The 25345-nt window shown below is 49.2% G+C and overlaps 1 protein-coding gene across 2 annotated transcripts in view; it reads left to right on the plus strand.

The window, feature by feature from the left end:
• CUX2 (cut like homeobox 2) overlaps window positions 1-25345 on the plus strand; it is a 219988-nt gene that overhangs the window by 128323 nt on the left and 66320 nt on the right. For both annotated transcript variants that reach the window (XM_028528014.2, XM_036014935.1), the window contains exons 2-3: window positions 7047-7157; window positions 10601-10648. In XM_028528014.2, the coding sequence (XP_028383815.1) occupies window positions 7047-7157; window positions 10601-10648 (159 nt within the window). The remainder of the gene's footprint in view (window positions 1-7046; window positions 7158-10600; window positions 10649-25345) is intronic.

Consider the following 25345-nt stretch of genomic DNA (forward strand, 5'->3'; position numbering starts at 1 on the left):
GATGGTTTGATGGGTGGGTAGGTGGATGGATGGTTGGGTGAATGAGGGTCCAACATCTCTAGTTGCATCTCTCTATAGTAAAGAGAAAGCAGAATTCTGTGTCTGTGTTCGAGGAAGTTGGAGACTATATTAGAAGTCTGCTCATCCTGGTTTTCTATACTTGGCCTGGAATCTCAACTGTCACTTCGCTCGCAAATCCTTACAGGATATAATAATATACATAAAACGTTTAGTATAGTCTGTAAATATTAGTATACAAGGTTTGTCCAGAAGGTATTTAGCCATATGAAAAAGAGAGACATTTACTGAAGAAGTTACAAGATACAAGAAACATTGTACATAGGACAATGATGTCTCGGTCCCTTTAAAGTAGGCAGGCACCTTTGGACCTCACGCACTTCTCCCAGTCACCATCAGCTGCCCCGTTGTATTTTCCTGAATCTCATCTGTGGTCTGAAATCTCTTCCCTGTCAAAGGTGATTTTAGTTTTGGGAACAAGAAGTCACAGGGCACCAAATCTGGACTGTAGAGAGGCTGAATCACCTAGGTGATTTGGTATTTTACCAGAAAACCACACAAGACGTGAAGACACATTGCTCTAAGCAGACACATTGTTGTAATGAAGCTGCCAATCACCAGTTGCCCACAGTTGTGGCCTTTGTGAATCATCTGAATAGTTTCCACAGAGGAATGTTCAAGCTTAACACAAAAGTTGATGCAGATTCATTGTTCTACTTGCCCAGTCATTTTGAATGCAACGGCCACACAGTACACCTGCTCACTTAATGGTGTCTACTGCCCCCACTGACTAATGCAGTGAAATTGTCATTGTTCACACGTGCATTCCAGTCTATTCTCCTTGGCTGCCAGGTTACATCAATGTTGCGCAAGCCTTCTCATTATATTAACAATGGCTGGACTTTTTCTGCACAGCCTTGTCATATATATAATAATAGGCACTCAGAAATGTTAGCTATGATCTCTTGATTTTTATAAGGAATTTCTGTGTAAGAATTCACCTGAAGGAAAGGTTCTAGGGATTTAAAAAATAAAATCAGGCCCTGGCTGGTGTAGCTCAGTGAATTGAGCACAGGCCTGCAAACCAAAAGGTCGCTGGTTTGGTTCCCAGTCAGAGCACACGTCTGTCTCTCTTTCTCCTTTCCTTCTCCTGTGTCTAAAAATAAATACATAAAACCTTTAAAAAAATTTTTTTTAAATAAAAAATAAAATTGGAGGGCAAATATCAGAAAGGGTTAACAGGAACAAAGGAGATGCCCAGGATTGGAGGGGAGGGTCCAAGAAGCCTTCCTGGGAGAGGGGACCTTTGAGTCAAGACAAAAGGATGGCTTAAGATCAACTGCAAAGGCAGAATGAGATAATCTAGTGAGGGATGAAGTCTGTGGAGCCATGGAGTTGGGAGACCTCGGTGCGTTTGGATTTCTACAAGGAATTCAGTCTGGTTGGGAAGGAACCACGGAGAGGAGAGGATGGGAGGGGCTAGCAGGGACCCAGGGATGCCTAAATCAGAAGTGTGGACGTTGTCCTAGGGCAGTGGAGAGCCCTGAGTGGGTTTTGAGCAGGGGAGGGACAGACATACTGAGGAAGAGCTGTTTCCCTTTACGAATCCCTTCAAGCCTTGGAAACACCTGAGGTTCTCGCTTCCGTAACCCTGATCCCTAACAATTACTGCATTCTTTTAGAAGGTCTCTTCTCAGAGTTGGTGTGAATTAAGGTGATGTGTCTGAGTGTGGAGGTGTCTTCAGAGCTGAGAAGAGTGTGGACATATATTGGGGGAACTGACATGCAGATGCACAACTCAGATTGTGTTTTATTTGTGTCTCCCTGTAAGAACATAGCATCTAGCCCTGGCTGGGGTAGCTCAGTGGGTTGAGTGTGGGCCTGCGAACCAAAGGGTTGCCAGTTTGATTCCCAGTCAGGGCACATGCCTGGGTTGCAGGCCTGGTCCCCAGGAGGGGGCATGTGAGAGGCAACCACACATTGATGTTTCTCTCCTCTCTCTCCTTCCCTTCCTCTCTCTGAAAATAAATAAATTAAATCTTTAAAAAAAAGAACGCAGCATTTAGCTCAAAACTGTGTACATAATTGACACTTAGGGGTCAGGTGTTAAATTTCTTTCAAAATTATGTATTCTTGTAATTCGATTCCCAGTCTCTCCTGGTTGGGGAGACAGTTGAACTTGCCTCCCCATAGGTAACCAACAGTTTTTCTTCCCCACCCAAGACCCACTGTCCTCTCTGAAGAAATCCAGCCTCTTATATCTGCTCTGTGGCTTGGGCAGGCAGCCTAAGCTGTCTGCTCCTGTTTCCTCATCTCTACAATGGAAGAATCCAATTCAGTCAATATTTGCCAAAGTGTGGGGCGTGCACCCACTGACGGCATGAGATGGTTATCAGCAGTAAGTAGGTCTGGCTTTAGAAGGGATTGACTCACGTCGGGAGGCGCAGTGGGTTGTACTGCCTCGGTCCCTTCCATTCCTTCTCATTCTAACGGTAGGAAAGTCTCTGTTTGGCAGCACACTACCTGCAACGCCTCTCCAGCTCTTGCCAAGCAACCCTCTATTATAACAATGACAGGCATCAATGCTTTGTTTTCACTGTACTTTTATTTTAACCGCTACAATCTGTTTGTGGCATAGGATTCTCTAGTCGTTAAACATTTCCTTTTCAAATGCATTTATTTAGATTTTAAAAAGAGAGGTTCTTTACATACAGGTCAAGAGAAGACAAAACTTATCCTTAATGCTCGGGTAAAAATACTGGTTACCTTTAAGCGGTGCTCACTAGAAGGGGCAGGAGTGCCCTGCTGAGGTGCTAGGAATGTGCACATGCTATACCTTGATCCTGGGCAGTGGTTACAAGGATGTAAAAGTTCTGTCTTAAAATTGAACTTGAAGCTCTGCACATCTTAATCAAAAAGAAAGAAATAGGAGTTGTTTTGAAAATATAAATATTAGCCCTGACTGGCATAGCTCAGTGGATTGAGCGTGGGTGGCGAACCAAAGCATCGCAGGTTTGATTCCCAGTCAGGGCACATGCCTGGGTTGCAGGCCACGGCCCCCAGCAACCGCACATTCATGTTTTTCTCTCTCTTTCTTCCTCCCTTCCCTCTCTAAAAATAAATAAATAAAATCTTTAAAAAAAAAAGAAAATATAAATATTAAGTAAATAGAAATTCATGTGGAATATCAATATGGCAAAATGCATGCAGAGGAGTGTGTGCAGTTGAACTTTGGACAGTGGTTCTGGCTCAGACGTTCCAAGACTCTAAGTGCCTTGGAGGTCTAAGCCCGCAGGTTGCCCAGCACCTGGAGCTAAGGGCATTCCCCAGGCAGTGGGCACTTATAGCAGGCTAGCAACAGGGCTGTCCCTCCCATCAGAAGAGCCCTTCCTTGCCACCCCAGCTTTTTCTTGCTGCTCCTGGTCCTGGGTGCAGCTCAATCCCAGCTTCCTTTCTCTCTGCACATTGGCACGAGCCTCAGCTGCATCTATCATCTGCTTCAAGCTCATTAAAATTATTTCTTTTTAGTTGCAAATGGGCTGTTTATGATGATCATTATTTGAATGGTCTGCGCCGGGCTCCGGGCTGTCTGTCTGCTGCTGATGGCCGGTTAATCAGATGAGTCTCCACCCCGCCTGGGCCTGGCCCAAAGTCTGGGGCTGTGTTAATCATGGCTCCCTGGGGCTGGGGGCTGGGCTGGGCGAGGATCCGGAATTCTGCTTGATCATCATAGGAGAGGCTAGCTGTGTGTGTACTGAGGTTCAGACACTCAGTTTCTACAACTTTACTTCAGACCACTTCTGGTTTATGTGGATGAGAGGGTTCTTTTCTGTTCCTTCAAAATACAGTGCTGTGAGCTTTTTATTTTAAATGTATTTATTTTTAAAGATTTGTCAATTCTGTCACTGGCCCACTTGCCTTTGTTGATGTTCAAATATCCTATCTTTTAGGGTGGGAGAGAGTGGCTTTTAATGTCTTTGCTTGATACAGTAAGACTTGGCATTAGCCTATTGGTCTCATGGGCTTTTTTTTTTCTTTTTTGGTGAGATTTTTACTGGTCTGTGAAATGTAAAACTGTTAGAATCACTGATCTCGTGTGGTGTTTCCTGAACTCTCAGTTTATCTAAATATAAGAGCCAACATTTGTTGAACACTTGGTACTGTATTGATGCTTTTCACATTTATAGTGTTTAAAATGAGCTCTCTGAACAACCCCCAGCTAGTGGGAAAGTGGAGTAGAAGCCCTATGAAGAGCAGGGCATTACAATTTTGCCTTTATAATCCACCAAGGAGATAATTCACACCTGAATTATTAGAATAAACTAATTTACTTCTTAGTTCCCTGATTAAATCGCCTAACAGACACGTTAATGTGTTTGTTACCTGAGATAATGTTTGCAAGGAGCTAACCATGATGCCTGATGCGTGTAAGCACCCAATAAATGATAGTTGTGATCATTATTATTGTTGTTGTTGTTGTTAGTAAGCTTACCGTAGAAATGCAACAAGAAATTAGGGTTGAAGGATGAGCGTATTTAGACAAAGTTGAAAAGAACATGGACATAAGTCATACCGTCTGCTCCTCTGGGGCTGAACAGGAAAGACGCCAAAATCTTGGCTTACATGGGGCCAGGTCTGGGGCCCTGCTGATATTCCCCAGCCTAATCTCACCTCTTCTCATCAGAAATGTGGACAGAGCAGACAGATTCACACTCACCAGCAGTCTAGGAGGTTTGGGTGGAGGGAGCCAGGGTAGTCGTGTCAGGCAGGTGGACTTACCCTCCTCTGAGATTTCCTCTCAGAGCCTGGTTTGGATGTTTTGAATAAGGAGTTCAAGTCCAGCCCCTTCCAGGTATATTGGTTGCTGTGGTGCAGGGAGGGACAGTGGCCGAGAGATAAGAACATGATGTCAGATACTTCACCATCCCAAACCAAGTGATGTTAACTCAAGACCCAGTTCTGATTGTCCTCCAGCAATGTAAAAATCACATCTCTGTCTTTAAGATGGGCAAGAAAAATGAAGGACAACTGTGAGCACTCTGCCACAGCCAAATTGACTGCGACACCCCAGGTTCTTCTCTCCTGCCAGGTGAGGTTCTGTCCACCTGGCCGCACCACCTGGTTGGTGTTTGTCTCTCTTTTATTTGCCCTATTGCTGAAAATACAGATCCCTTTCCAATCATTCAATTTTTTATTGTGGTTGATTGTAGTTTCTTTATTGGAAAAAGATTCTTTTTGAATGATGATAAACCAAAAATCTCCATTTTTCCCCTCTGTCACCTTGGCAAATTGTTAGAATCTGTTTCTGTTTCTCTCTCCCGTGGCACCTTGTTCCTCACCTGGCTCAAAATTCCATGGGACATTTGAGCCCTAAGCCCTGCGCCTCAGGTTGGTGTACCCACTACTGTAGCACAGAATTGGGTTCAGCACCTTGGAGAGCACCACATGCCCTATTCCCATGCCTATTATGCCTATTTCAATTGCTCCCTTTATGCCTGGACCTTCTGCCTTCTGGTCTCGTGAATCTCCAAAGAGGTTAGACATTTCTCCAAAAATAGAAATTCTCTCCCTGATTTCTCCCAAAGGCTCTGAGGCAGACACACATCCTGAGTTTGGGGCAGGCTCTCCAGCTTCCGATGGGTGTGAGTTTTATGGTGCTATGGTGAACTGCTATTGAGCAGATTTACCGACTCTCAGACATGATATAAGACAATTACATGCATTCTGTCTCTTAGAGGGAAAAGAATTTGCAGCGGCTAATAGTACTTTTATTTCATTATCTAATGGTAAAAGTGTTTCATTGTGTGTGCAAGATGAATGCATATTAGCAATGACGAATGGGGTCTTTCAACACGGTGCTGGGCCTCATCATACATGTGTTAGATTAAAGAGTTCACCCTCGAAATGCACCCTTGCATCTGCGTGTGTGTTTTTAATAAATCTGATTGCAGAAATTTATTGCATCACCGGATTTAGGAAATTATAGGGCTTGATTGCTGCAGATATAATCGGGTGATAAATACAAAAATGCTCCTTGAGTTATGGTCTAGAAAAAAAGCCCATCTTGGGATGGTGCAAGAAGGCAGCAGACCACATAAACAGAGTATTTCTTGAATTATGCAAATGAAATCCATGACAACTCATGGTGAATTGTACTGCCCGTGTGGAACTGCCACCGTTAAAGTGAAGAAAGCTACAAAAGGAGTGATCAAATACACATGTACAACCAGCAGACATTGGCCATGCTGTGGGTGAGCTGGAGCACCCCCACTCCACCCTTCACTCTCTTTTTCCCTCCATGGCATGTCCTGTAAAAACCTGGCCTGATGCCTTCATTGCACATTAGCAAGGCAACCTCCTAATTCATTTCTCCTGAATCCGGGCATCTTCAGTGAAATATTTCTTACACTTGAAGTGAACCTTAAATGATTTACTGCAGGATACACAAAAGGTCAGCTTGCTTCTTATTGGCACCTTCATTTTCCCAAAATCTACTGAAATTAAAAAGCCATCTATATCTTAAAAGGCGTATTTATGAACCCTTAAGTGTAAGTAAGTCATAGTTGGAACAGTTCCCACCTCTGATATATGAAAGCTGTCGACAGCACTTTCTTCCACTATGATATGCCCATACAATATGTCGCACTTTACTATTTTGACACGGTTTGGAGATGTTTTTCTACAGTTACTGACAAGCTTATGCCATCACTCCTTTGGAAATTTAAGAGGTGGGGCAGGAGGGTGGGGGAGAGATGAAAAAAAACAATTCCACCCAACTTTATGGGAGATTATCGATCTGGCCCGTCTTCAGACCAGCAAAAAGAGCTGTCCTGGATTTTTTTTTTTTTTCGGTTGCATCCCAGTTTCGTAAATTATTCATTTGTACCAGGAGTCAATATCCTGTCTTTTCTCAGCTTTGTAAGTTAAGAAAACTTGTTCGGAATACTGTTCTGTATGATGATTAAAAAGGAAAAGGAGGAAAAAATCTTTTTCTTTTCTCTCTCTCTCTCTCTCTTTTATTGTTCCAGAAGGAGCTTAATTCCGTCGCTTCTGAGCTGTCTGCACGGCAGGAGGAGAGTGAACATTCTCATAAACATTTAATTGAACTCCGCCGGGAATTTAAGAAAAATGTACCTGAGGTACAGTATATTTGCTGTTACAGAATTAACTCAGTAGGAATGCAGATTTTTCTCTGTTCAAACTATATTTTGAAAACTGTAGACATAAGTGACTAACAAGAAAAGAAGCTAATTAGCCCCAAAGAAAAATTACAGCCCCCAACCTTTCGGGGTTTCTTGGTCCCGTGGTGCTCAGCGGCGCTGTCTAAAGTAAGGGCAGGATGCTTCTCCACTGAAGTCATTGTTTTTGAGGGCTCTATAAAACATCCATTTTCTCCCCACATTCATATAAGTCAAATGCTTGGCCTTGATGGCAAAAGCTATTTGTCTGGAGTTCTTGATTTTATTTTGCTTTTCCATTGGCGTCTGAGAGATGACAGCTACAGCCACCCGCTTTGTCCTTCCCTCCATCTCTGAAACCGCCTCCCACCCCCACATACATGCCTCGTTCTTCCCCTCCACCCCTTCCCTTACAGTCCCAGCCACCAGCTTTGTCTTTCCCAGCTGCCAGGAGGGTGGTCCAGATAATGACCAGCCCTAAACAATGTAAGGGCCCCATCAGGAGAAGGGGCGAGAAAGGACTTGTTTCTGTTCTTTACAGGGGAGAATGTGTGAATTCCTTTCCCTCCTCTCTCCGGCCCCCTGTTGCTTCTCAATTTTTTTTTTAGTGATAAAGTAAACACAGATAGGAAAAATAAAGCCTTCTGACTCCATGTAATGTTGGCAGCCGGGTGGCACCTCAGAGCCACTATGGGAAACGGAGGCCCTGGCCACCCCCAGAGCCGGCTATACTCCTCCCAGCAGGTTAGCTGGGCTGCCTGCCCACACCTGCTCAGGTGGCCTGGCTCTTGGAGGAGGCAAGCTCCTGCTATCAGACCTGGAGGTGCTGATTCCACTCTGCCTGCTGGAATCTTCTGGGGGTCTTGGTGCCATCTCGCTGATGAAGGAGGGGTCCCTGGAGGGATGGAGAAGATGCAGGCCCACCCAGGGGTTGGGCCACGTGGGCAAGAAATTTCACCATCTCTTACCTGTGAAATCCTCCTCACCCAAGTCATGAGTATCTTTGATTCTTCAAGGCAAGAGAGGGAAGTAGGATCTCGCTAGAACTTGGCCGGGGAGCAAGTCTGGCAGGAATCTAAGGTTTCCTAAGGTTAGGAAAGGTGTGCTTAGAGAAGGGGCAGGAATCTCAGATCTGTTTTCCATGTCGTGGCTTCAGAAAGGCCAAATACGATCCTTGGTTTGACTCCAGGAGCTAGGAATGGTAATACTGAGCGACTTTCCCTTCCCATTTAGAACGGAGAACAGCTTGGTCTTTCAATGGATTTTTCTGCCCAGAATGAGTACCAGAGGCTTTGCCTCTGTCTCTCCAGCCTCTGGGAAGCCGCAGAGATGAAAAGTAGCCTTCCATCTCATCCCCCGTCCCTGGGCCCAGGCAAGGAGGGAAATCCAGGCCAGGTTTTAAGCCTCGAGTTCAGCTTACATAATTTTAATACTGCATAATTATGCAATTATGTAATTAGGAGGAATAAGTTTCCATTCCTATTATAGTCGTGCCTCTGAAATTTTTCATTTTTGGAGCTCATCTCTCCTGATGGGGAGAGTCGTGCTAAGGCTTTCCTTAAGAACATCACCTGGCTGGTGGCCAGCTCACGGCCCGCTGGTGCCTTTGCTCGTCTCCCCCGAGGGCTTAAGCAGACAGTGCACTGGACCAGAGTCCTGCCAGCCCCTCCCTGTGGAGCCTCACGCACACTCAAATCCCCTAAACTCACTTGAGCGTGGGCTTCTGAAAGAAGCCTCTTTGGGGAATCTGTAGACCCACAGCAGGTTCCAGGCTTGCCACTCAGGACTTCGAGCAAGCCAGCCCCCCGTGGGGCCTCGGGCCCCCGTCTGTAAATTCAGGAGCCCGGAGAGTTGGTTCCCGAGTCCCTCCTGGCACTGACATATCCTGAACCTGAACCAGAGGTGCCCTGCCAAGTGTTTTATTGCTTCACAGGTTTTACAGTAAGTTGCCAGTGTTTAGCATCTCAGGAGATTTTACCCAATAACCTGGATTTCCAGCATCTTTGAGACTGCTCGGTAGATCTGGCCACACAGAGGCTCCATGCCCACGTGACAGTCACCACACAGAGCTGAGCAGCTGCCACCCCCATTAGGCTTGTGTTCCCTTCAGAAATTTGCCGCGGGACCTCCCAGCCTGCCTCCCTTGCGTCCACTTCCCCATCTGACGGCACTGCGGCTGACAACCTTTGACCTACGTTGTGTTTTCCATTGCTGTGGTTTCTTGCCATCAAATCCACTAGGCTCACGCGCACTCCCCATGTCCCTTCTAAAGATGCCCAGCACACGTCTGTGCATCCGCAGCCCTGAAAAGCCCTAGGGGACACGTCTGTCAGTGAGGAGGGGAGCCCAGGACCCAGAAGAGGGGTTTTTCCCCCAGGGCAGAAGCCACACAACCTTATTCCTGAGCTGAGCACAGGTATTCTTCTGCCCCTCTCTTTTCCTTCCTGCTTCTCTCTGCTGCCACCTCCTCCCCATGCTCTCAAGTGCCCCCAGCTCCTCCTCCCGGGGGGGGGGGGGTGTTTCTCGTGGGCCCCAGCTGGTGGCAGTAGGGCGAGTCACCAGTGGGGCTCACAGGGAACTGGAGCATTTAGGGTTGGGATCTTGGGACACTTGATTTTAAAACCCTCTCTCTTGCACACTGGGGAGAACTTCTGGGAGTTTACCAGGGGAGCCCTTGAGACTTGGAACCTCAGGGTCACTTGTGCAAAGCAGGAAATTAGGTTCTGGAAATAGGAGGCTCCCTTCCAAAGGCAGCCCATCGTCATAGAGGTCATCAGACCTTTACGGAGCCCTTCCTCTGAGCTGGGTGCCGTGAGGGGTGACCCAGCCAAGGTGCCAGAAGCCCGTGCTCTGCTGAGGAAGGAAAGGCAAATACGGTGTGATGTGGCTGACATGCTGGGTGGGGAAGCAGAGAGGGCGACCCGACGGAGACAGCCCCTGAGCCACACTGAAGGAAGGGACAGAAGGTTTTCATGAAGGGACTTTGGTGGCATAACCCTGGGTGTGGAGAATTGGGGTCACCTCCCCAGTCCCCACTCCAAAGCATACCCACAGTAGACCGCCAGTCATACAGGCCCTTCGCATCAAAGAGGATTCCATGACCAAATCCACTGGAGAAATGCGGCTTCCTCTGTCCCTCTGCCAGAAGTTCCCGTGTGCATTACAGCACAGGCTCCCAAAGTCCTGCAGGGAAGAGACTTGGTGTCGGACTTGATATGTCCCCCTGTGTGTGTGTGTCCCTGTGTAGGTGTGTATAAGAGGAACCCTTCAAGGTGCCACTGAGTGCAGGGTCCACGGGACACGTTTGGGGAATGCTGACCCAGGGGGCGACAGTGAGCTGCAGTCAGGGGCCAGGGTTGTCCCACCTGGCACTGTGGTGAACTCTTCACTGATCTCTTTTTCAGGAAATCAGAGAGATGGTGGCTCCTGTATTAAAAAGCTTCCAAGCTGAGGTAAGACTCAAGGCTCCTGGCATGTCCCAAACCCAGTTCTGTCTCCTGTCCCACCTGGAGTTGCCAGAGGAGGCCAGCAGCCTCTGGAAGCTTGGGAGGAACTTCTCTACCCCATTCCCTCTAAGTCAGACAGTAGTGTTGTGATAAGTATGGGCTCTCTGTTGGGTTCATTGGGATTCCTGTGTCCAAGCCCAGGAAATCCCCCTCTTCCTAGATGTTGCCCAGCCTTGCACCAGCTCTGCTAGGTACGATATCCGTGGCCATGAACAAGCCACCTCACTGTCCAGGCCAGTTTCTCATTTTTGGAGGCTTGTACTTGCTAACCTTTGCTCTCCCCCGGCATTCTGCTCAGCTTTGCTGCTCGAAGAAGGCAGCCTTGCAGATAAGCCCCAACACTTACCTGCCTGTTCTGAAACCCTCTCCCGACCACCAGCCCACCGCTGAGCACACAGTCGGCGTTGTTCCCCTTCTCTCCGTCCCCCCTGCCGGGCCCCACTTCATTTGGCGACAGCTGAGCTGTCCTCAGCCAGTTTCTCCTGCCTGCCTGGAGCCCTGAGATGGGGCGGGACCTCCCCCACTTCTCTTGGTTTGACTTTGCGGCCAAGGCTCTGACAGTGCCCACTTGTCTGACTGGCGCAGGAGGCAGGCTAGGAAAACAGTGAAATTGCACTGAGCAGGAGGGGCCGTTTCTCACGTGCCCCCCCTCACGGACTCGTCTCCGTCTTCCCCGGGATGCAGGCAGGGCCCCTGAAGGACTGGTCCTTCTCAGCGCCCGCCAGCAGAGATGCGTTTTAAGTCTGTTGTCCGCCAAGCGCCACATTACCTTAGATCCGTCTCTTTGGAACTGCATACGCGTATAAGGCAATATTAAAGTAAACAGTAACTGGATTTACACAAATGTCGCTGATTTCCATATTTTTCATCCCTTCGTTTTATTACTGAGTTGACTGATATGCTTATTTATTTATAGGGCCATTCAGTATTGATTCATTTGGTTGTGAGGTGCCTGAGCTGGAAGGGAGTGGGGAAAAAGAAAAACAGAAGACTAATAATGTTGGGAATGTGTTGTCATGGCTTTGTGTTTTTGTAAAAAAGCGGTCCCCATCTGCCAGCTCCTGGTCCCATGAGGGCCACTCAGCACACAAGCCCTCTCAGGCAGCTGATCCCTCTGCTCAGCCCGGAGGCAGGCATTGAGTTTTTTGTACAGAGCATGACTTTTTCAGTTGTTCCATCATGCGGCTGGGTGTGGTGGAGCTTCTCTTAGGCACTTAGAGCCTCGGTTTCCCTGTTAGATGGGCATACAGACACTATCGATTTTTTCATGTTGTTTTGAGAATGAACTGAGATATAATGCAGGGGAAGGGTTTCGTGTAATGCCTGGCACGAAGAGCACAGACTCCAGGGTCAACCTGGGTTCGAATCCTGCCTCTGCCAGTTACTAGCTGTTTGGTCTTATGCAACTTACTTGACCTCTCTGTGCCGGTTTCAAAATCTGTAAAATAAGATGATAATCATACCTACTTCATACGGTTGTGATTGAGGAAGAACTAAGTTAATGTCCATGTGGTGCTTAGAAAATTGCCTTGAGTATTAGAAGTCTTGGTTGTTTACTATCCCTATTACCAATGACCTCCAACATTCGCTTCTTTAGTCTTCATTATATCAGGGTTGGATTCTGCCTCTTTCTTAGGTGCTTAAGGCTTTTTATCCAAAAGAAGGAGCCTTTCTGTCCCTGTAGAAAAGAGAGATGACTTGTGTCATTTTTTCCCTAAAAGAAAGAGTTAAACTTTAGGTTTGATTGATGATCCAGGGAAGACCCGTGTTCAGGGTGGTGGGAAGCAAAGGCAGATAGGACGTAGGTCCGGCTTCCGTCTCAGCCCTGCTGCTTACAGTGGCTGTGTGGCCTGGGGGACGTTTCTTAACCTCTCTGGGCTACATCTGGCTTTCTCCAGCAAACGTGGCTGACAGGAAGGATTTAAAGAACTAAGTCGAGGCAGCTGACAGGGTGTCTGGCACACAGCTGATAGTCAGTGGTGGGGGAGAGAAACTCTTAGTGGGGCCAAAAGGAGAGACAAAGCTGAATTCTCATTTCCAAACCTATTTGGCTTCTTGAATAGACACTGTTGTAATAGCTGGGGATCTTCAAAGAACTTCATTAATTTTCTTAAGATGGCTTTCCATTGTCCCTTTAATGTACCAAAAAGACTACATTTGTCTGGAGTTTGATTCCTGAAACCCCTGCTTTCCTCGTGATCCAACCCATTGCAGCAGCCTCGCCGCCCCCCCCCCACACACACACCTCAGGGGAGACACGCCAGCACAGAAAGGTGCTGTTCATGAAAAGCATCCTCTTCACCCAGAACAAACTGCGCGCACGCAGCCCGTTTATAATCCGAATTTTCATTTTAATTTTTTTAATGAGGGTTCATCCTTTATGCCACTTCCCTCTCACGATCTACCAGGCCCTCGGCTCAGAGCTGAGGATTCCCCAGTGCACATTAATCACCGCCCAGGGATATTCCCCAAGGCAACCCATTCCCTAGTCCCAGAAACTAGCCCATAAAACGCCACAGGGCATTCCTTCTTCCCCAGAGCGGGCCTCTTGTTGAAAATGGAAAGTGTTCAAGTTCATCCCTCAATTTCACTCTCCCCACCATGGCGCACACAGAATCTGGGCATCCCTTTTATCTTTTCATGCTGTACATGTGAGTGTGGGCCTTGTATTTACTTTTTTTTTTTTAGTCTGTGTGTATGCTGGTGGGAAGGGGGCGGAGAGGAAGTGAATTTGCCCTGCTGTGAATCAAGGAAGCTTTTCCTCTCCGCCTTGATTGCTCACAGGCCAGCCTTGATTCCCCTGCTCAAGGAAACAAAGACAGCCAAAGAAGGTGGCTTAATGGAGACAGCTTGAAATGGCCAAAGTCTGAATATCCTTGCTCACAGAGAAAAGAGCAAGACGAAAGCCCCGCTAATTACAAAAGTTGCTTTATGAAAGATAATTCAAAGCAATAATTTAGCAAACATAATCAAGTCGCACAGATGGGGTTGTTGATGGATGGATTGCAACATGCAATTAGCAGTTCTCGCAGTTACATATCATTAACCCTCCGAGCGCAAAAATTATTTTCTCATTATTAGTTGAAAAGGTAAAATTAAGCTGACTAGACAGTAAAGGAACAAACTACAATTAATTACCTTCATTTATTACAGTCATTATTTTAAACTTATTTTTACTTGGAGAGAGAGATGAAAACATCTAAATTAAAAGTTTTGTTATGCTAAATCAGAGGTGAAACTTTTCAGAGGAGTGTGTGCAGGGGCACAGCCCGGAAGTTGGCAGGGCCACCGCTGGGGGAGTTTTTTCTCTGTTTTCCTCCCCTTGCACCGTGACAGCCCGTGTGGCCCCATGACAGCAAGCCCTTTGGGTTGAGTTGAAACAGACACACTCACCTGTTCCTGATCCAAACACAGCAGTTTGCCAACCAAGGAGGCTTTATGTCTCTGAGCCACTGTCTCCCCATCTGTAAATTGTGACAGCTCATGGGTTACAGGAGCTTCAGTGAAACTTCTCTTTCAAGTGGCCGATGAGTCATTTGTTCTCATCGTGGTGGGTGTGTCTGGTAGCCTGGGCTGAGCTATTCTCTCCGTGCCCTCTCCGGGTCAGAGGGAGTTCTTGTGGTGTGACCACCATCTGGGAGCTTCTACAGAAGGCCAAGACACTGCTTACCAAGAGATGTATTCATCATCAGTTGAGTCCATGCAATCATTTAGTCACTCACCAAACATTTATGGAGACCCTCCTGCATACCAGGTGGAGTTCTAGATGCTGGGCCTAGTGAACGTCACAACCTGTTGCCAACTCGACCCATCTTCATGTGGGGCGAGGTCAAGCTTTTGTGCCCTCCCAGAAGGGCCGCCCTTCTGCTTGGCACTTTGCAGGTCTTCTCAACAAATACTCATGGGACACCTACCATGTGCCAGGCTCAAGTGAGAGCTGTGGAAGGTCCACAGATGATGCGACACCATCCCCGCCCTCTAAAAGTGTCCCTGGGGTTCAGTCCCTGTGACTGAAACGACTTCTAGGAATCACATCAAGAGCCTGTTGGTTTCCTACCAGAAGTTCCGATTGCTTGCTGAGCTTCATGTGCACACCTGTCCCCAAGACAGATGCACAACTGCTCCGGTCCACGCACATCTGCATTACATCATGGTCCTCTGCCATCGAGAGATGGAGCCTGTGTCTCCATACTTTGAATCTGGGCTTGTGTCCACTCCAACCAATAGAATGGTGGAAGTGACCCTGTGCCAGTACCGGAGGCCTTAGCTGGCCTGGCAGCTCTGCATCGTGCCTCTTCCAGCACAGCCTTCCATAAGAAGTGTGACCACCCTGCCACCCCCCTGCTGTGAGCAGCCCACCCACGGGGAGAGGCCCTGGTGGGTGAGAGAGGAGCACCCAGGAGGCAGACACAAGTCAAGGAACCATGCTGACCACGAAACCCAGCTGAGCCCCCAGGTCGCTGCAACCCAGTGAACCCAAAGGCAGGTCAGACGAACTTGTTTGGAGCCACTGCGCTCTAGGTAGTTACTTGCAGCGGTACATCACCAGGACACCCACCTTCTCAGCACACAGCTTCTTTCTTCTCCTTCCCACTTCTCCTTACTCTCGTCTCCCTCTCTCCTCTCCCTTCCTTTTCGCTTCTACCTTCCTCTCCCTTCTCTTCTTTGCTCCCAGCCCCTCTCCCTTAGCCTTGAGGCACATTTTAGCCTTCTCCAAACCTTTTCCCCCAGCGCCGAGTTCTTAGTCCTCCGTCTCTGTGCAGAGTGCAGCCTTCTCCCCTCCTCGTTCCCGGGGGAGAGTGACAGGTGCCCCTACAGCAGAAGCCAGTGCCCACACGTACAGCGTCCACAGCTTCAGGCCTGGCATTGCCCTCCTGGGCCCAGGAGGGTGTGTCAGCTGTTTGGAGGCTTTTGTCTCTCCCCCTTTGCATTCTGTCTGGTGGGAGCAGGCGCATCTCTGAGACAAGCTCCCATGGCTACAGTGGGTGGGGGGCAGACTCAGTACAAGTTCTGTTTGTGGGGAGGAACTGGGTGTGCGCTGAGACTCGGGGTGATCAGAGTGGGCATGAGAATTCAGGCGCGGGGGGCGGTGTTGGATGGAGAAAGCCCTTGGGGCAGGAATCTAAGGCCCTGCTCAGTGTCCAGCCCCTCCCACCTGCCCCCCTCAGCCAGCAGAGGGCCCAGCTCATCCACCTCTGCGTATTCGCACTCCCTGTTCTCTCTGCCTGGAATGCTCTCTTTGCCCTCCCTGTCCCCTTGCCTAAGTAACTCTACTCGGGGAGTGGGAAAGCCCTCCCTGACCCCCCTAAGCCTCTGGCCAGGCTTAGAACCTCCCACCATGGCACTTGGTATTAGTCATCCTTATGCATCTGTCTGAAGGTTTGGGGCACCAGGTCTTTCAGGGCCTTGGGGCCCCGTTAAGTGCCCTGGCTGTGACTCTGAGTGGGGTGGGAGCCATGGGAGACCTTAGAGTGGAGGAGGGACCCACTCTGAATGAGGTCTTAACAGACTCCCTCTGCTGCTAGTCCGATGGCATGGGGAGGGGTCCGACTTCTCGGAAATGACGGAGGGGAGGAGGCTGTACCCCTCCTACCTCCCACTCGAGCCCCCACGCCCCCACTGGAGCCTCTTCCCATGGCCCACATTCACTACCCAAGGCCTGAAGTCATCAGTGGTCTTCCCCCCACCATCTGTCCCAGCCCGGGACACCGAGACCCCTGCTTTCCCTCCTAGGCGGTTGTGGGTGGGGAAGGGGATCCGAACCCAGGACAAGGTCCCAAGGGGTCAGGTCATGTCCTGCAGTGAGCTGCCTGAGAAAGGCATGGAGGGTGTCCGTGCAGCCCAGGTTACCTGATATGGGCACGTCCCTCCCTGCCTGGGCCCTGGGTCCCCTCTTGTTCCGCATCTGCCTGCAGGACTCCTACAGTTTAATTACAGGCTCCTTCCTTCCTTCCTTCCTTCCTTCCTTCCTTCCTTCCTTCCTACCTTCCTTCCTTCCTTCCTTCCTTCCTTCCTTCCTTCCTTCCTTCATTATTTGCTCTTCAATGTCATAATTTTCTTGCTCCCCAGACTACTCTTCTCTGTTGCTTCCAGCACTGGCGCGACCATTCCTTTGTATGTGGGGCCCCCTTGGGGCCACAATAGGTGTTCGACATGTGCATTCCTGAGAAGTGGCCTCGCTGGCCAGTGGGACCCAACGGGGAGGACAAGTGGTCGGGGCAGACATGGGTCTGAAGCCAGATTGGCAGCCTTGCGTCCTAGCTCATCCACTTCCCAGCTGTGTGATCCTGTGCAAGTCACTTAACTTCTCTGGGTCCGTTTCCTTGGTTTCCCCTCTCCATTTTTGTGAGGTTCAATTCATATCCGACATTATATTAGTTTCAGGTATACAACATAATTCAGTAACTACACATTGCAAAATGACCAGCACAGTAAGTCTAGTTAACACCTTGGCAACTTTTAATTGCAGATAATAGGGCCTACCTCGTAGGGTTGATGTGAGAGTTAAATGAGTAGATACTGGAAAACCCCAAGAACAGAGCCCAGCGTGCAGTGGACACTCCTTGAACTTCAGGCGGCATTCCTAGCAGACGAGCTGAGACTTGCCTCATCACGTTCATTCCAAGAGCCCCATGAGGAGGCTTCTGCTCTCATCCTTTTCTCCCCTGAGGTAACTGAGGCTTAGCACCCTGCACGTGGTGGTGAGTGGGAACTCAGGCTGGGCCACCAACCAGCAACATTTAGGGAGCATTTAGTGATGCCTCTTGCGCACCACCACCTCTCAGCAACACGACGAGGGAGGTGCTGCTGGTATCTTTTACAGGTGAGAAACTAGGGCCAGAGAGGGCAAGTGGCTTGCTTAAGCTCACGTAGCTCTTCAGCAGAGGAGATGGTGGAAGAACGTCATCTTAGAGGGCTAATTGGGGTCCCTGGAGGGACCTGGGGGTGCAGGAGTAGTGCAGGAGTAGCTGAAAATTTAGATTCTAGATCGAGGGCCTAAACAGGACACTTGCCGGTGGTTAGGACTGGGGATGGCCTCATCGTTCAGCCAGACCCCTGCCTTTCAGCTGTGTCTTTGCTGAGCTTTTACGGGTGGAATCTTCCAGGAAGGCCCAACGCATACAGGGAACTGGGATTCGAACCCTGGTCTGTGCACCCAGCCCAGGACTTGGCGTATAGTAAGTGCTCGGTAAACAGGGTGTCATTTGCAGCTTAAGTCAGAGGCAGCAAGAAGGACTTCTGTCCCTCCTTACTGCCTCCAGCCAGCCCCTGCACACTCACGCTCCCGACACCTCCTCTTTGATGACTTAATAATGTTGATGGCGCGAGTCGTCTTGGCTCCCCTAACTGAGTCTTGCCCCTCCGGCTTCATCTCGCTCAGCTTGAGGTAAAACTTATAATGAGCCGAACATCCTTCTGAATTTCATATTAAGAACCCACCAAAGCATCATTGAACCTGTCATGCCATATTACAACCAAATTAAGAACCAGCAGTGATCCTCTTTCGTTCGGTATCACATGCCTTATAAAGTAAATTATTAATGCTTTCCCCCCCAGTTAAGCAGTTATTTGCAGTTGTTCCGGGTATTTCTCATTAGAAATAACATCATCTAAAGAATGATATTGATTGATTTTTTTAATCTTGGAATCATGGACGTGAAGCACATATTTATGTGACATTCCCTTTAACTAGAATTCTCATGCTTTATTTTTATATTATTGATCTTTTTGACACGAATTGCTTTTTGGCCTTGTGCGCACGTTGTAAGCTTTCCGCCTGCAGAGGAATGGGCTGAGCTGGGAAGAATGATCGTTCCAGCGGCGTGGCGGTAACATTCCCGCACATTTAACAACAATTAGTCTATGCTGACGCCACAGTCGGCTTTCGTGTATGAAAATTTACAAGCCTTTTAATGGACTGCATTATGGAAGGCCAAGCGGGGCTACGCAGTGGGGAGATGAGGCCACAGGGAGCACATCTATCTCTTGCCACCGTCGACCAAGTGTCTCTTAGCACTCACGTCTGCCTGGGTGGGGGGGATGGCAAAAGCAAAGCTAGTGCAGCAGCCACGCCAGTGTTGTGGGGTGTATGGCCATTCATGCAGTTGTTCATGCATTTGTTAATTCATAGTTGTTTGCTGAGTACCAGCTATGTGCCAGGCATGGTACCTGGTGCCAGGCTAAGGTGGTAAACATTACTGTTTAGTCATGTGTTTCAGAAATAGTTGAGCACCTACTGTGTGCAGACCTGTGCAGGGCCCTGGGGATACAGCAGGGAACAGGACAAACATGGCCCTGTCCCTGGGGAGCTCACAGTACAGCGAGAGACAGGCACTCAGATTTGAAAGGCACTATGTGCAGTGGTTAGGAGCACAGTCTGAAGCCAGACTGCCTGGGTTCAAATCCCAGCTTTGCTACTGAGGCAAGTTATTATTCTCTGTGTGCCTTGGTTTCTTGAGGTGTAAAATGGAACTCATAGTAGCCCCTGCCTTATAAGGTGAATATGAGGATTAAGTGAGGTAATAGAGGTAAGTGCTTAAAACAATGTCTGGCACAAAGGTAGATCAGTGTCAGGGGCTACGATTATTCTGATTATTGTGAGTGTGATTGTGAAGTCATCCTACTGTACAGTAACTAATTACGGATGCGCTGAATACTTCCGAGGCAAGATGCAATTGTACACAGAAAGGCCTCATTCTTTCCTTCCCCTTGAGCTAACTTAGACTGCATGGCCTCCTCAGGTCCTTGCCAAGGCGGGGACCCTGAAGTGCCATCCCCAAACTCAGATACTAGAGAAGGAACCTTCCTGGATGTGGGTGTCCTGGGTGAGGCAGGCCCTGCAAGAGGCCCTCTGTCATCCAGGATCATGGCCAAGCTCTCCCCATGCCCTGAGTGGCGTGAATGAGGCCCAGAGGGAGTGAGAAACGCACCTAGGGTCACACAGTCAGGAGAGGGAAGGGCCCCGATACTATTTCGGGTTCATGTAATCCCTAGACCCACGTCAGGCAGCCGGTGAAGGCAAAGGAGCAGGATTTGGAGTCTCAGAAAGCCAGGTCCAAGCCCCACCACACTCCCCAGTGACCTAGGCAAGTCACCTCACCTCCAGCCTCAGTCTCCTAGCCTGTAAAATGGGTTCTTGTAATACCCACCTTGTTTATCCCAGGGACATGGGAGTGGGAAGTCCACAGGATCACCCAGGTGAAAGGAATTTGCAAACTAAAGTGGACCCCAGAGGTGAGTTCCAAAGTGTGGTCCGTGGGCCAGCAGCATCTACATCACAGTTGACTAGAAATGCCCTCTTGCCCCGCAGGTCTCCTGAGTCCGAATCTGCAGTTTGACAAGGCCCACCAGCGATTGGGTGATTTGTGGGCGTGTTATGGCTTGAGACTAACTTAGACTAGCCCACTGGCTTTCAACCCTGGCTGCCCAGTGGGATCTCCTGAGGGCTTTTAAAAATACTGAGACCTGGTCCCACCCCACAGTGTCTGACACTCTTAGTCTGGTGTGAGGCTTGGGCATCAGGATTTTAAAAGCTTCTGCTGGTGTTTCTAATCCAGGGGTGTCAAACTCCTTTTCACCAGAGGCCACATCAGCCTCGAGGTTGCCTTCAAAGGGCCAAATGTAATTTTAGGACTGTATAAATGTGACTACTCCTTAACAGTTAAGCGAGAGCTCAGCACTGCTACCGGGTAGAAACAAGATGCCGGGCCGGATAAAACAAGGTTCAGCCCATGGGCCTTGTGTTTGCCACTTGTCCTAATCAGTAAGCCCCTCTGCCCTAGAAGCTCACTGTCTGATAGGGGAGGAGACGGACACCTGGCATCAACGAGTGGTGCTGGTAAATGCTGAACCCCTGGCTGGGGGAGGGGTGCTGATTTGCAGCATCTGCCGATTGTCGTGGTATAAAGGCTCCCACCGTGGCCATTTCAAGCGGCCCACGTGGAGTCGGGAAGAAATGTGCAGTAGTAGCGTCTGTAGCATTTCCACCACACAGGCAGACGGTAGCTGTACATATCCTCAAAGCAAAGGGAAGAGTAAGATATAGTCGGGTAATTAGGAAGTGATGGAAGAGTAAAATACAATCAGATAATTAGGAAGTGATAGGTACTAATTTTCCCTTTTTTTTAATTTTTTTTGTGGAAAAATGCACACAACATAAAGTTTACCATGTTAGCCATTGTTAAGTGCACAGTGGTGTGGCATTAGGCCCATTCACCTCGTCGCGAAGTAACACCTCTGCCCGTCTCCAGAGCTGCTCTCGTCGCACCAGACTGAAGCTGTGCCCGTCCTGTCGGACACAGACTCCCCACCCTGCAGCCGCCGCTCCGCCTCCTGCCTCCTCTTGTGCCTCCGCTGAGTCCTCCACAGAAGCGGAGCCGCACCACAGTTGTCTTCCTGTGACGGGCTAATTTCACTCAGCACAACGTCCTCAAGGTTTATCCATGTTGTAGAACCATTATTTTTAATACAATTTATTTATCATAATTACAGGTTTATAGGAGGTAATTTTTAATAATGACTACATTTAACAACCAGCTTGCAAAATTCCTGAAAATCTTAACAATCAGCTTTTGCAAGCTTCTGCAGACCCAGCCCCAGCATACCACTGGAAGTCATTCTGAGCCTTAAGAACAGAGATACAAATGTCAGGCTTTAGGGCAGGAATCGGCAAACTATGGCCCTCGGGCCAAAGCAGAGTTTTATTGGAAGGCAGCCATGCCCATTCACTTACACGTCGCCTGTGGCTGCTTTCCCACCACAATGCGAAGTTGGGAAGTCGCAGCAGAACCTGTATGGCCTGCAAAGCCAAAAGTATTTATTATCTGGCCTTTCACAGGAAAAGCTTGACACTCCTGCTTCTGGGTGTATAGGGAATGGGACAGAGAATCGACACAGTCATTCATTTACCAGTGAGCATTTACAGAGCGCCTTCTGCGTGCCAGACACCGTTCTAGGCGCAGGAGCAAACGAGGCGAAGTCCATTCCCTCCCTGAGCTGACCTTCCCTCAGAGCTGACCTTCTGAGGGAAGACAGATGTCATTCAGATACGCAAACAAGTAAATACATGATTACCATCTACAGCAGGGGCTGTGACAGGGAGCCCCATGGGGCTAGGAGACCATCCTGGGATGTCAGGGAGGGCTTCCAGGAGGAAATGACCTGTGAACCGAAGCAAGAGTAGGAACCTTCCAGCCACGGGAAGGGCAGAATTGCTTGCCAGGGAATTGCATGCAAGTGCCCCGAGGCAGGAGAGAAGGTGGGCATTGCAAGAGCTGAAAACCAAGGAGAGGTGGCTAGAATCCCTAGATCTTCACCCGTGCCGGCCTCTAGCCCCCCCAGACCCACCTGCCAACACAGAATCGCCTTGTGCCGGGCCTACCCTGCCACGCCACTGCCTCCCCACCCTCAAAGACCACCTCTGAAACCCCCTCCGCCCCTCCTCCTTCCTCGCCCTGGAGCTCACACTGCCACAGACAAAGGTCTCTTACTTACTTCCTCCCTGGGATTCATGAACTCCAGCCCTGTCATAAAATTCCCAGCACAAACACAAAATACCGTTTAATTAAAATACATAAAACTAAGCCCTGGCTGGCGTAGCTCAGTGGATTGAGCGCGGGCTGGGAACCAAAGTGTCCCAGGTTCGATTCCCAGCCAGGGTACATTCCTGGGTTGCAGGCCATAACCCCCAGCAACCGCACATTGGTGTTTCTCTCTCTCTCTCTCTCTCTCTCTCTCCCCCTCTCCCTCTCCCTCCCTTCCCTCCCTAAAAATAAAATAAATAAAATCTTTAAAAAAAAGTTTAAAAAAAAAACATAAAACTAGATATTCGTAGGGACAAGTAATGATTAAAATCAGCCAGGTCCTATGTCCTAGAGCTAAGCAGAGGCCCTGCCCTGAGACCCCTGCCCCGGAGCAGGCCGTGGGGCTAGGGGACAGGTGTGGGTTTCTGTGTCCTGAGCCGCGTTCAGGGAAGGAGGAAACCGGGACTCGGAGAGGGCGAGACATCCAGATCCCACAGCTAGGAAGTGGAAGAGCTGGGATTCCAACCTGCGTGTGTGTGCAGTGGTCCCAGCGGCTCATTCCTGCAACAGCACCGAACACAAGTGGGTTTACTTCTCACTCATCACAGTCCGAGCTGGTTGATGAGGGGGGAGGGGGGCTGCAGGGTCACACAGTCATGCAGGGATCCAGGCTGCTTCCATCTTCGGCCTCTGCTCTTCCCTCTGGCCCAGAGTCCCCTTCATTTACTCAGTATGTGAGGAGAGAGGAAAAAATCGTGGATCTCATGGGAGGCTCCCAAAGGCCAGACCTGGAGATTGGCCACAACATTTCTGCCCACATTCCCTCGGCCAGAACTCAGTTATGAGGCTGTGTCCAATTTCAAGGGAGGCTGGGAATATAGCCTAATCTTGTGTGCCCAAAAAGGGAACGATAACCGGGGTTGTGTGAGCCCAGAACCTGCCTGCTGTGCTGCGGATTCCCCGATGGGTGGAGCACCCACCTCTTCAGCTATTGGTGATGGCACTGGAACACAGACCCTTTAGCCAGTAGGGTTGGCACATGTTGGACAGGTGACCGGGAGATGAAATTCAAGGGGCCTGCCAAGTCCAGAGGGCAGCAGAGCCAGAGCAAGGAAGGATTTCGACAATTTGGCAGGTTTTATAAAGCTCCTACTGTGTGTCCTGCTCTGTGCTGAACTGGCTAAGAGAAGAAATTAGCTCTGCCCAACAGAGAGGCCAAGCCACCCATTGGAAGCCCACATACCCACTAAGAAAAAGGCAAGAAAATCAGGGGAGACTTCCTGGTGGAGGTGAGGTCCCAGCTCAGGTGAGGAAGCCTTGGGCAGGAGGGAACACAGAGAGTGATACGTGGTGGTAAGAGTACAGGCTTGGGTGTCAGGCAGACCTGGATTCGAGCTCCAGTTTGATCAATAGCCCAGTGATCTTGGACGAGTCACTTCCCCTCTTTCTGACCCCGTTTCCTCATCAATAAAATGGTACAGGGTTTCCCTTATCCTTGCTGCACAGAGCGAGGATAAAAGGAGATAGTAGTGTGTGGAGTGCTCGGCCCAAAGCACAGCACATGGAAAGCTTAAATGAAGACTGTCTTTCATTGGTGGTTTTGTGAGTTGTGTCACTGACCCTACCTGGAGCTGTGACATGTGGGCGTTGGGGAGAGGACAAGGCCGGGGAACACGTTTGGGCAGGACAGAGGGCCCCTGAATACCAAGGTAAGTCTGAGATTTGTCTCATGGACAGAGGAGGTGCCACAAGTCTTTTTATACGTGAGCACCGCATGATCAGAAGCCTGTTCTAGAGAGACCCCTCTGGAGCTGTGGGGGTTGGAAGGGGGCTGACTCGGGAGTCAGGATTTGGAGCACTTGAGGTATGCATCGGTGAGGATGCCCCGGCCTGAGTACGCAGTGGCAAAGAGAGGGAGCTTTGTAGGCCATTGTGTTCCCAGGGCGCTCACGGTGCCTGACACGCAATAGGTGCTGAATAAATATTTATTAACTGGATGTTGACATGGTGATCCTGGCAAACATTGCTCTGGCTCTTGCTGTGTTCCAGGCAGCATTCTAAATACTCTGCAGACACCAGCTCATTAATCCCCGTGACCAGCCTATAAGGTAAATGCTGTCACTATCAGCATTATAGATGAGAGGAATGAGGCACAGAGAGGTTAAGTAACTTGCCCGAGGTCACACAGCTAGTAAGTTGCAGAGACGAGATTTAAACCTAGTCAGCCTGGCTCCAGAGTCCTTGCCCTTAATCATTATTTATTAAGTGCCTTGGATTTCATAGAAATGTGACAGGAGTCCCACTCGCTTCCAGAGAGGTGACTCTGTTTATAGGTGCAGATGCTCAGGTGTGGCATTGCTTAAACACGGAACAAGGTCCAGCCAGTTGGTGGTGGAACATCTCTCTGTGCTCCAGGCTTTCGTGCTTACTGCTACACCCTGTGTCCACGGGGTAGGGACACTTTGACGATATGACCAGTCAATTATAATAACACTTTTCTTGTGGAATATTTAAAAGAAAAAAAAAGGTTGGCTTGGTAAGGTATAATCATGGCTCAGAGGCCAACCTGACATTAGTTATTAATTAGGCCATTATGCATTCCACAGTGATAATTGCTTTGCTGCAAAGTCACCAAGCATGAAACGGACCCCGCGCAGAAACGCCATCTATCAATCTGAGAAGTCGCAGCCCTGTTGTGTTCGCTCACCTTGAGTCGGGTGTAAGCCGGAGTGGGGAACAGACGAAATTAATGATACATCGATAGGCGATAGCAGGGAGCACCCTTCCCTGTCGCACCCTGGAGCGATCACGTGCCTGGGCGCAGGGACAGCGTCAAAGCCAAGTTTATCAGCAAAAATGGCCATTTCTCCACTCTCCTAGCCAGTGGAAGTCTGTTCATCTTCTTTCCTGCCCCCCCATCTTGTTATTTAGGGGGAGGAAAAAACTATCTCTCTGCCATCTGTTTGCCTTGCCTGTTGCTTTTTGCAAAGAGTGGGTAGGGGAACGGCAACTGCCTGGCTGCCTGGGCTGTCGGGAGCAATGCAGCACCCCCGCCCGCGTTCCCTCTCCAGCCGGGCTCTGTCTTCAGCCTTGGTGGGGGAGAAAGGAGACCCCAACCCCA

The sequence above is a fragment of the Phyllostomus discolor genome, chromosome 13, assembly GCF_004126475.2.
Source record: "Phyllostomus discolor isolate MPI-MPIP mPhyDis1 chromosome 13, mPhyDis1.pri.v3, whole genome shotgun sequence".
NCBI classification, from domain to species: Eukaryota; Metazoa; Chordata; class Mammalia; order Chiroptera; family Phyllostomidae; genus Phyllostomus; species Phyllostomus discolor.